The sequence below is a fragment of the Dipodomys spectabilis genome, unplaced genomic scaffold (assembly GCF_019054845.1).
Source record: "Dipodomys spectabilis isolate Male_0828 unplaced genomic scaffold, ASM1905484v1 ptg000213l, whole genome shotgun sequence".
In the NCBI taxonomy this organism is placed as follows: Eukaryota; Metazoa; Chordata; class Mammalia; order Rodentia; family Heteromyidae; genus Dipodomys; species Dipodomys spectabilis.
In genome coordinates this window covers 1,818,647-1,830,893 of record NW_024870890.1, presented here as the reverse complement: position 1 = coordinate 1,830,893, position 12,247 = coordinate 1,818,647, and the positions used below count along the sequence as shown (strand labels likewise).

Here is a 12,247-nt window from a genome sequence, read left to right as displayed (position 1 = left end):
TCCCACCAGATGGTGCTCTAGGTTAAATCACAATCTTCCTCTTCTCAGGACTAGGGGATGCAGTGACCACTGATTCCCACCAGATGGTGCTCTAGATTAAATCACAATCTTCCTCTTCTCAGGACTAGGGGATGCAGTGACCACTGATTCCCACCAGATGGTGCTCTAGATTAAATCACAATCTTCCTCTTCTCAGGACTAGGGGATGCAGTGACCACTGATTCCCACCAGATGGTGCTCTAGGTGTGCGCACCATCCTCCTCTTCTCAGGACCAGAGGATGAAGTGACCACTGATTCCCACCAGATGGTGCCCTAGGTGTGCGCACCATCCTCTTCTCAGGACCAGGAGGTGCAGTGACCACTGATTCCCACCAGATGGTGCTCTAGGTTAAATCACAATCTTCCTCTTCTCAGGACTAGGGGATGCAGTGACCACTGATTCCCACCAGATGGTGCTCTAGGTTTCCACACCATCCTCCTCAGGACTCCGGGCCCTCCCACAAGTCCTCCCCTGCACCATTGCCTTCCATGCTCTTGTCCCTCCTTTCTGATCTGCCCCTCCACAGCCTTGGCTCTGGACAGCACACTTCTGTGCTCTTGCCCTGCCCCTGTGGTACACTGCTCCTCCTCCTAGCCTGTAGCTGCAACTACTTCTCTGTCTATGACAAAGGAAAAAATTTGAGGCACTGAGGAAGCGCCCAATGCCTCAGCGCCCTGAGACAGACTGGCCTCTGTGTGGTCCTGCTCCAACTTCGGTGCCCCAAGCCCAGAGCAGTCTCGTCCCAGCTCTCACTGAATTCTCACCGTGTCCGCTCAGATCAGCAGTCAGGGCCAGCAGTGATCTGCTGGGTGCCAGGGAGGAGATGAGGCTCCAGAGGAACCACGAGGCCAACAGGGAGGTAGAGGCAGGAACCTTGTAATGGGTTGCGTTCCCAAAATACATGTATGGACTCCCATCATCCGGTACCTGTGAATGTGAGCTTACAGGGAAATGGACTCTTGGCAGGCGATCATCTTCAGTTCCTGTTGTAAGGATCATCCCTAGCCCACTGTTATTGTGCCACTAAAAGGGGGAAAATGGGACCCAGAAATGCACACAGGGCTGGTAGTCTGTAGAGACTTCACTCTGCTCACAGGTTTAGAAGCTGAGACCTGGCACAACACCACGCCTTGTACCTCCTAAGGGAATGTGGCCCATGCCATTGGACTTCAGATTCTATGAAAACATCTCTAAACCACCCAGTCTGCAGTGGTGTGTCAGAGCAACCCTAGGGAAATAACACTAATGTGCTGCTCTTTCCACACACTCTTTTCTCCTCCTCTCTCCTGGAGATTCCCCTGGGGTATCTAGGGTGGTGCTTGCTTGCTTCCCTCGGGGGCTGCCGACACTCCAACAGCCATATTACCCAGCAGTCCTGGGTACAGCAGCCCTGGAATCCATTCCTGGATTGGTTTATCATTTCAGGCCAGGAGGCTTCTGTGCAGAGGGCCCTCCTCAGCTTCGGACCCCAAATAGCAATGAGGTACCCCTCAAGGCCACACAAAAAGCAGCCGCCCTCTGGAGCTTGACCCTCTTGTGGATGAGTCCTCCGAGCTCTGGCAGAGAGTAGGCAGCCAGGGGACCTGACGTGGCTGCATGTGACCCCAAGGTGCTTGGTTCTTACAGGGACTGTTATCTGATCAGAATGGGATAGGGTCCTGCCAGGTAGTGACTTACTTAAGGAAGGGCAATGGAGGGCCTGCACACAATCAGAAGCCCCTGGCAGTATTTCCAGGTTGTACAAAGCCATCAGAGTCATGAATGGTTCTCAACCAGGGTGCTTTGCTCCCCAGTTGATACTGGCAATTTAGGTAGACATGGCTGCTCTTTAGGCCTGGGCAGGCCCTGCTGCCACCTACTGCCTAGAGCTGGGAATGCAGGGAAACACCCTGCCCTGGTCCTCTCAGCCCACCACACAATGGACCATCTGCTCCAAGTCTACCCTCACAATCCCAAGCTTCCAGACTCCACATTTTCTGTAATCCTAACTCAGGAGGCTGAGATCTGAGGATCATGATTCAAAGCCAGCTTGGGCAGGAAAGTCCATGAGACTCTGATCTCCAATTACCCACCCCCAAAAATGGAAGTGGAGGTGTGGCTCAGATGGTATAACACTAGCTTTGAGCAAAAAGCTCAGGAACAGCACCCACAGCCTGAGTTAAGCCCCAGGAGGCCCCCCTTCCCCCAAAGACAAACGTATTCATTTATAATCATCATGGAAGGCTAGTATACTGAAAATAATTTTACCTATATTGACATTTGAAATCAGGGACTTGAATCTTTTACACCAGAGCTCTATGACCTGAGCCACACATCTAGCACTTAGAATAGCTAAAATTACACTGACAAAGAATAAAAAAGGGAATAAAGCATTCTAATTAACTTTAAGGTTTACAGTACATGTAAAACTGCTACTGGCAGAGACAAACTGCCAATGGAGTAGAAGAAACCCAGAAACAGACTCATAAGCACAATCAACTTGATTTTGCAAGGTATGAAAGTAATAAAACCAAGACAGTAAACAAATGGTGCTGGGGACCACTGGTCATTCATAGGTAAAAACCTAAATGTCAACCTAAATTTCCAAACTCATACGAAAAGGAAACCATAGGTAGGCTATGTACAGTTCTTAGACATGTCTGCCAAAACACAAAAGAAAAAAAAAAAAAAAATCAATGATGTTTCATTGAAATAAAAAAAAAATCTTTCATTCTATGAAGACAAGCTTCAAATTGTGAGAAAAAGATCTTCAAACCACATATTTCAGAAAGGACTAATATAAAAAACCCAATCAAGGCAATGTTGAAAGATATGGACAGACATCTCACTAAGAAGATATACAGATGTCAAATAAGGACACAAACATACTCAACTTCATTGGCCACTGGAAAAATGCAAATAAAAACCTCAGTGGCATCGCAGACAATTCAGAGTTAAAAAATAAGCCAAGTGCAAGCCAAGCGCCAGTGGCTCATACCTGTATAATCCTAGCTGCTCAGGAGGCTGAAACCTGAAATCATGATTCAAATACAGCCCAGACAGGAAAGCCTTCAAGATTCTTATTTCCAATGAACTGCCAAGAAAGCTGGAAGTGGAGTTGTGGCTCAAGGACACTACCCAGGCCCTAAGTTCAAACCCCAGGACCACACATACACATACATATACACGTACACAGAGAGAGAGAGGAGAGGGAGGGAGGGAGGGAGAGGGAAAGAGAGAAGGAGAGAGGGAGAGAGAGAGGGAGGTAGGAAGAGAGAGAGAGAGAAATAATACAGTTGCTTGGGCCTGCAATCCTAGCTACTTGCGGGCAGGAGGATCGTGGTTGGAGAGCAGCCCTGGCAGTAAAAAGTAAAAGCTGGGCATGCTGGCACCTGGCTTAGTGACATGTAAGTAGAGGAATGGTCCAGGCTGGCCTGGCATTAAGCAATACCATATTCAAACACCAATGAATGCGAAGATGGCTGGGGGTACGGCTGGGCCCTGAAGTTCAAACCCTAGGGCAGCAAAAAATTTTAAATATGACAACACAAAATTTAAAAATCTTGTTCCACAAAGTCAAGCTAAAAACTGGAACATTTTCAAACCCACAAACTGGACAAAGGACAGGAATGTGTAACACCAGCATGTTACCGTGTTGCTATAGATAATCCCACTGCTGAAGTCAATTTTCTAGGACTATCACAATACCAGAAACTACTAATAAACACCACCACCTTCATTTCCTCATTCTTGGGGAGGCTGGAAGTCTAAGGTTAAAGTGTGGTAAATTGTGGTTTGCTGAGGCTGTAACCCCAGACTTGCCAGATTCTGTCCACTTTACAAGGTGGACTCTGCACAGGGAAAGGCCCCACGGAATTGGCTCCACCCACTGGCTTCATTCGAGTAACACAGAATCCAGGGATGCAGGATTCCGCCTGTAAAAAAAAAAAAAAAATCTAGGAAAACTTTGTTGTATTTTAGACTTCTACAATGCATTGAAGTCAAGTATTCATATAAATTATGCAGCCAGGCACAGGTGTTTCCCACTTGTAATCCTAGCTACCCAGGAGGATGAGATCTGAGGATCAGGATCGGAAGGCAATCAAAGCATGAAACTCCTTGAGACTTGTCTCCAATTACTGCAAGTAGAGCTGTGGCTCAAGAGGTAAAGTGCTAGCCTTGAACAAAGGCTCTACGATCCCTACCCCCACAAAAAAGCAGTTTTTTGGCAACGAAATCGGGCACATCTTGAATATTGTGTTTGATTTTGCTTTTGACTATGCAGTACCTGAACTTGTTAAAACAATTTAGCCTAGGCTTCTAGCAGTACAGGTACTCTATTTGGTGTTATTACTTTGGGGAAGAATAAAAAACTTATTATTTCCCCTAAACATACATAATGACCTACTCTAACCTCAATGGTTAAAAATCTAACAGGTAGAGAAACTTTTTAGTAATGAATTTTTCAAAGCACGCCATCTTCAGAATGCTCTATATAGCACAATAGCTAGGAATCTTATCACAATAACTTCCAAACAACAGTAATTAATTTAGTATAAACCTGTGTGGTTTCATAATATAAATGATAGAAATCCTAGGATATTTTACCTATCGCCCAGCTTAAGCTACAGACTGTCATGCAATGCAGATAATGTTATTCAAGTACTCAATTTCCCTTCACTGTCATTTTCTGGAAGTGGTTTGGATTTAATGCAGTGACGTACAAAAGCCACAAGGTACTAGTTCTAAGAGTCACGCAGCTTTCTGGAATAGCTTATACAAAGTGCTCAACACTAGGCTTGTCATCACTGGGCTCAGAGGCTCTACTGGCTGTGGAAACCACAAGTTGTAACCCCACGGGTATTCATAGGAGATGTCCTGGTTTTTACCTAATGGAGCTATGTCCAAGGAGCTGGTGGCACAACTGAACTGGTGAAAATATCAGGTACCAGGTTCAAGTCCCAGTGTAGGACCAAAAAAAAAAAAAAAGTTTGGAAATGTGGCGTGGTAGTACTTGTCTAGCGTGCATGAAGCTCTGGGTTCGATTCCTCAGTAACACATAAACAAAAAAAGCTGGAAGTGGCGCTGTGGCTCAAGTGGTAGAGTGCTAGCCTTGAGCAAAAGCAGCTCAGGGTGTCCTAAACTTCTATAGATGGCTTTTTCTTGGGGGGGGGGGGTTAGTTGTGGGACTTGAACTCTGGGCTTGGGCACTGTCCCTCAGCTCTTCAGCTCAAGGTGAGCCCTCTACCACATAAGCCACAGTGCCACTTCCAGTTTTCTGAGTGGTTAATTGGAGATAAGAGTCTCAGGGACTTTTCTGCCCAGGGTTGGCTTTGAACCACGATCCTCAGATCTCAGCCTCCTGAGTAGTTAGGATGATAGGTGTGAGCCACTGGCACCAGCTAGATGGCTTTAATTTTTAATAAATATTGAACCTTTCTTAAATACAAGAGAAACTAAAAGACAAAAATGTACACATTTCACTAGTACAGGATTAGCTGTTGATGGGACTTAAAAGAAACCGCTAATAGCTTTGGATCTACTATCCCCCATACTATTTCAGTCAGCCAGAGGTTAAAAGACACAGATCTGGGTGGTAATGAAGATCAGATCCGTAGTCGGCTTTGTGTTCAATTCTTAACACCATCTCTCTCTCTCTCTCTCTCTCTCTCTCTCTCTCTCTCTCTCTCTCACTCCAGTAACCTGGTATTCTCTAAAGAGAAGTCAGTAAAAGATTTTTTGACTATGCACTTTAAATTAGAAAACTAAAAACATTTTTAATTTGTAAAACCATGACAATTTCTTCACAGCTATGCAAAAGATGCCTACAGCACCTTGTCTTAAAGACTACTCTTAACATTTTTAATCCTCAAGGAACAATAGACTAAAAGACTTTAAATACAAATCTTCACTTTCAGAACCTTCCAAGTGATAAATTTCAGAAGACAGGGAGATGTAAGTGTTGCAATTTAGACAAAAATGTCATCTCTTTCACTGAAAGTAGCAAGGCTAGATCAGTTTCAAAACCTTTTTGCTTTAGAGCATTTAAGAAAATGAAACAATGAATCTTGTTAAGATTGGTTCACGAAACAAAACACAGAGGGTACCAGTCTGACCAAGACACACTGTATCCAGACGGACAAGCCGAAATGAAAGAGGGCTTATAACTGACACCAGTGATAAAGGTCTGAGGGTCAGATCAGAGGTTTTTTGAGGGGCGGGGTGTTGGTGGGGGCAGTCTTGGGGCTTGAACTCAGGGCCTGTGCTCGGTCGTCGCTGAGCACCTCTATGCTCAATGTAACGCTCTAACACTTGAGCCACAGTGCCAGTTCCATGAGGTACACTTACATTATACCATTGTGTGGTACTATGTATTGAACACAGTTTCATACATCTTAGGCACTAACACTAAGCCACATTCCCAGCCCAGTGGCTCCTTTCTGTAATCCTTGCTATTCACAAGGCATCTGTTCATCATGGTTTGAAGCCAGGCAGGGAACGAAAGTTGGAGACTCTTATCTCCAATTAACTACCAAGAGCTGGATGTGGACCTGTAGCTCAAATGGTAGATCACAAGCCCTGAGCAAAACTCGGGGACTGAACAGAGGCCCTGAACTTATGCCTCAAGACCAGCACCAAAGGGGCAGGGGGAATGTGAGGGGGGAAACCTGAATTCAGATGAATTATTTGCATCTTTCTTAGTTAATACCAACAGGTAAATGCAGTATGATTTTCTTCGCTTTCTCTTTTTGGTCTGTAGTAATAGTGCTATCAGGTTGTAGATATTACTTGAATTAGGGCTATCAGTACAGTATGGATTTCAGGGTGTAAATATATTTTGATTAACAAGTTTCCATGTGCTTTCTCAAACTAGCACAGTAAACTGTACAGTTGCCCTACAAACAAGTCAGGGTTAATTACATGTCTGTCTCTCTCTCTCTCTCACACACACACACAGATATGTTACACATGTCATTTAAAAGTTTGTGAACAACTAATCCATTTCTATAACAAACTTTGATTTTATACAAGTTTTCAGACACAGATCCATTGTTCCCGCAGATTTTTCATTCGCAGTTCTAAATTCCAGCTTCTTCCGAAGTATATGACTTAGCTTATAGTTTGAAAAGTATTATTTCTCCCTCATCTAATGCTTGAAATAGTTGTGTGTCTATGTTCTTGGCTGTGTGTAACAATAATGTCTGAAGGTAATTAAACCTTTAAAAAAGAAATTATTTCTACTGAATTTCAAATGACACACACAAAATAAGTGAGAAATTCTTTTATCATATTTAGAATCAAAATATCCCTTAAAATATTTACATTTTACAGTAAAAAGGATAGCAAAACACAAGATCATGTACAAGCTTAAGAATTCAAGTTTCTGAAGAGCCAAGAAGAAAAAAGAAAAAAAATGGTCTATCACAAAGCTGTAGTATATAGTAGTAAATGCCTTCAATGAGTACAGATTAAAGCATTTAATGTGGGCTTCTGAGTCTCAAAATTGTTCAACTAAGTGATTAGTATGATGATGAAGTTGCTTAGCTTTTTGTTCCTCTAAAGTTCAAGAACAGTGACGGATGAAAGAAACATACAGAGCACATGTTTACTCTCAAATTAGTCATCATAGAAAGCACATTCACTGGCGGCAGTAAATGTATTCCACAATTAACCGTATTTACTCATTAAGGAATAAAACTAAAATTTCTAAGTCTTTATTGCATATTAATAAAACAAATCTTTGAATATACAGCCATGTAAAACTTTTAAAAAATATTAAATTCCTATAACTAGGGATAGTTGGTATGAAGGGCTGAAGAACACCGGTACAGGGCACTCTGCACCAACACAGAGAATTTATTATTCTGAAAACTACCAACAGTAAAAATTTAAAAGGTGGCACACTCCTAGCAGGCAATTTCACGAGGATTCACAAGCGACAGTCACAGAAGGGTGCTCCTGAAGCAGCCTGCGGGCTTCACCTTTTGCTCTTGGCTTTGTCGGCGTGGTCCCTGTCTCTGTAGTACCTGTCCCTGTCCTTCTCGCCTTCTCGGTGTTTGCTTTTCTCGCGCTCTTTGTCCTTTTCGTGGTCTTCGCTTTTAGGCTTGTCAGGTTTCTTATCCGCATTCCTGCCGTCTCTGCTTGTGGTCCCCTTGTCGCCGTGTGGTAGCCGGGCCCTCTCTTTGTCCTTGTGCCCTTCCTCCCTGCCTTTTCTGTCCCTGTCCTTGTCTTGGCTTCGGTCTCTGCGTCTGTGCCTTTCCGATTCCGGCTCCCATTCCTTTTCGTGTCTCTCTCTCTTTGCGTGGTGTGAATCACTATAGAATCTCTGGCGGTCCCCTTTTCCTCTACTGAAGGCCCTATCCAGTGGCTGATCTTGCCTACCCCATGGATCACTGTGGCGCCTTTCTGGTCTCCGAATGTCCTTAGCTTGGTAAAAGTTCTGAGGACCCATATACCTTGATGCTTGGGAGAGGGGGCCCATCATTCGCTGGGGCTGGCCTGGGAGATGAACCACTGGTGGCCAGGGCACCATTGGATTTTGTGTAAAACCAAAGCCCGGAGGGGAAAGTAATGGAGGTGGTAAATGTGGTGGAAATCCAAACATGTTTTGTGGAGGAAAGTTAGGAGGTCCTGCAAACGGAAACCCAGAAGAGCTAGACTTGAGGTGCTGAAGGCCAGGCTGCTGCAGCCTGATGGGTGGGAAGTTTGCACCTGTCCTGGGGCTGGTACTTCTGGAAGTGAAGTTGATGTTTTTAGAAGGAAATTCTGACTGGCATGAATTTCCAATCTCAAAATGAGATGCCGCTGCAGGCGACTCTCTTCTAAATGGGTGCACCGTTTCAATATTTTGTGTTAAAATACCTTCCTTCAAAGGCTCTGCTTGCTCTGTTTGAGAAGAATCTAAGTTTTCTACTGATGATGAGCTTTGTGCGACTTTTGGATTATCATTATGCTGAACGGAGGTGCTTTTCTCTACGGCAGTTGGCTTTTCCTCCCCACTGACTGGCTCCGGTAAGTGCTCTTTGCTGTGTGACAGACCAGACAAGGCTGTTTTCTCTCCATTCCGGCCACTGTCTCCATCTCTGCTTTCTGAAGCCGCTGTCTGCAGGCTTCGCCCAGCCGCTTGCCTAGGGTCTCTTTTCAGGTTGATAAACTGTGGGGACCGTGCTGCATTCCCAACAAGGCTCTCCCCTGTATTTGCAGTACCATCTACATTTCCTCTTCCTATATTAGACACACAAGGAGAACTACCTGATGTCAGATTATCTTGCAAATTATTCTCTTGTTCTTGGACCTGTTGTCTTTTTAAATTTTTGTCTTTGCTCTCCACAGTCTCCTCTTGTTGTGACAGAACTGATAAATTTGTTAGGAAGGCTTCTGTTGAAACATCTTGTGGTTTACCTCTGAGACTAAGACTGGTCAAAGGCCCTGGAGAAATGGTAGACGGTCCCACGAGTGGTGTCTCTCCTCTTCCTCCTGAGTTGCCTATAGACTCCATAGCGTTGTCTACTTTAACTTTTGTCTCACTTGCGTCACCATCAGTTGCTTCCACTTTATCCATTGTTTCTGCTGACAGACTAGGTAAGACTAGGTTGGTTTGCTCAGTTATAAATGGAATTTCTTTATGAGTATTTTGCTCAGTCACTGGCTGGGCCTGCGCATATGCTTGACCAGTGGTACCTAAAAGACTTTGAAGAATATCATCTACAGGAAGAGGTTTATTTGCTAAGTCTAAAGTTGAAGGTTGATTTTCCCAGCCAATTAATACCCCAGGAAGGAATCTTAGAGGCTTTGGTGGTTCCTGTTTAGCAACTTCCATTACAGGTTCAATTGCCGTTTGAAAATCTTCCTGCAGAGTCTGATGAGGCTTATTTCTCTGCTTGTGTAACACAGTAGAGAAGGAATTGAAGAAGTCATTTTCCTCCTCTGGTGCCTCATCTGTGGGAGTTTCTGTCTTGCTTTTCTTGTCAGGTGGCAAGGCTACTGGTACACTCAGAGAGGCCTCAACAGTGTGACCACTGGCACTGGCACTGTGCTGCCGCCGCAGCTTCTGACGGATAATTAGCCCCAACAATAGATTAGGTCTGTGTAGTTCAAGCCCTGTATAAAATAAACACATCAAGTCACTTTCAATCACAGCATAAAAGTTCCTTTCAAGCTCTTAAGTGGGTTTCTAGCTCTGCTAAGCCATCTCTACAGAGGTTTGGATCCTAATGAGCAGCCATTCTCTAGACTATGGTCACGCCCTCAATCTTCAATCTTATCCTACTACCAAAACTTATACCTACCAGGTCCATCAAAAGGCACAAGAGGGTGTGGAATTTTATCTGCAGCACCCAAAGGAATAAGGTACATATCTTTAACTTGCTTCATGTTGTTAGCAGCTACTCCATAGCGCTTTCTGCTACTGAAGTATGCAAACAGCAAAGTGTAGGAAATTTGATCTTCTTCAGTCACTGGTGTGAAGCGAACCACACAAATTTCCTATTCAGGGAAATAACAAGGAGTTTTGTAAAATGGTAACCTGAAAAATGGTTTTAAATACTAATTCTTAATTATTAGTAATTTGTTAAATTTTATAACAGCTCCCAAATAACACAGTTTAACAACTTAAATACAGATGAGCATGTTAAAAGGAAACTTTTGAGAAGATCTTTGTTGATATAGTGATGAGTTTTTCAAAAGGCTTTCCAAAGAGTTCTAACAAGATGATACCACCTGTTATTGTCAGATGACACTGAAACTCCAAATTTATTCTATGTATACTGCATCTTGATTTCCAATCCTCCAAAGTACCCATGTTCTTAGCATACGGTAAACTAATAATACCACCAACCACCCATGCATGTACTACACAGCAATCCTTCCTTCTCTGAGTGTTACCTTCCAAGATTCCCAGTGCAAACTTGAAACTGACGGAACTAACCTACATTTTTTTCTCCACATACATACCTATGACAGTTAAATTATAAATTAGGCACAGGAAAAGATGAACAATTAACTAAAAATAGAATAAATCAACAAAATTACTATCAATAATCTTGTGGGTTCTTTTGCTCAAAACCAGTGCTCTACCACTTGAGCCACAGCATCACTTCCAGCCTTTTCTGAGTTGTTTATTGGAGGTAAGAGTCTCATGGTCTTCCCTGCCTGGGCTGCCTTCCAACCACAATCCTCAAATCTCAGCCTCCTGAGTAGCTAGGATTACAGGTGTGAGGCAAGGGTGCCCAGCTAATCTTGTGTTTTGAGGCCACTATTAAATGAATGGAGGGTTATGTGAATATAAGCACTGACATTCTATAGCAGTCAATATGATTAAAAAAGAGGGACTGTTAAACAACTAATAAGTCATATTAGTAATGCACACAGTTATTTGCTGTATATATTGGACAGAGGTGACAACGCACTGGTGGTCCCGGAAGGATACATTAACTTTCATCATGATACTTAGAATGGCACAGAAGTTTGAACTTATGAATTACTGCCAGACCAATCCATCCATCCTTCCACCCATCCATCCATCCATCTACAGTGCTAGGGTTTAAGCTCAGGGTCCTGAATTTTGCTAGCCAAGTTCTCTAATATTTAAGATATACTTCTAGCCCTTTTTCCATTTAATATTTTTGTGCCACAAGTAAAACTGCAGATGGAATGGACATAATATACAGACAAACAGAAATTTGATCATCTAGCGGGGACTAGATATCACTTGACCATCTCAAGAGCTTTGCTGCCTGTCTCTGGAGAGTCATAATTTGGTATTAATTTGGCAGTGTTAGAAAATAGATGTATCGGGGCTAGGAAGGTGGCTCAGTGGTACAGCACTTGCCTTGCATGCCTGAGGCCTTGGGTTCAATTCCTCAGCACCACATAAGCAGAAAGAAAAAAGCCGGAAGTGGCGCTGTGGCTCAAGTGGTAGAGCACTAGCCTTGAGCTGAAGAGCTGAGGGACAGTGCCAGGCCCAGAGTTCAGGCCCCACAACCGACCCCCCCCCCCAAAAAAAAAAAAGAAAATAGATGTTTCTAGCCAGGCACTGGTGGCTCATGCCTGTAATCCTAGCTACTCAGATCTGAGGATAGCAGTGCAAAGCCAGCCCAGGGAAAAAAGTCCATGAGACTCTTATCTCCAATAAACCACTAGCAAACCAGAAGTGGCGCTGTGGCTCAAGTGGTAGAGTGCTCACCTTGAGCTGAAGAGCTGAGGGACACTGTGTAGGCCCAGAGTTC

General features: G+C 43.8%; 1 protein-coding gene across 6 annotated transcripts in view; it reads right to left on the bottom strand.

Annotated features, from left to right (window-relative positions):
- Positions 1–7,287: 7,287 nt before the first annotated feature.
- Phf3 (PHD finger protein 3) overlaps positions 7,288–12,247 on the bottom strand; it is a 72,518-nt gene continuing 67,558 nt past the window's right edge. For all 6 annotated transcript variants that reach the window (XM_042696928.1, XM_042696929.1, XM_042696930.1 and 3 more), the window contains 2 exons: positions 10,310–10,505; positions 7,288–10,121 (listed from right to left, as the gene is read on the bottom strand). In XM_042696928.1, the coding sequence (XP_042552862.1) occupies positions 7,999–10,121; positions 10,310–10,505 (2,319 nt within the window). In that variant the 3' untranslated portion in view covers positions 7,288–7,998. The remainder of the gene's footprint in view (positions 10,122–10,309; positions 10,506–12,247) is intronic.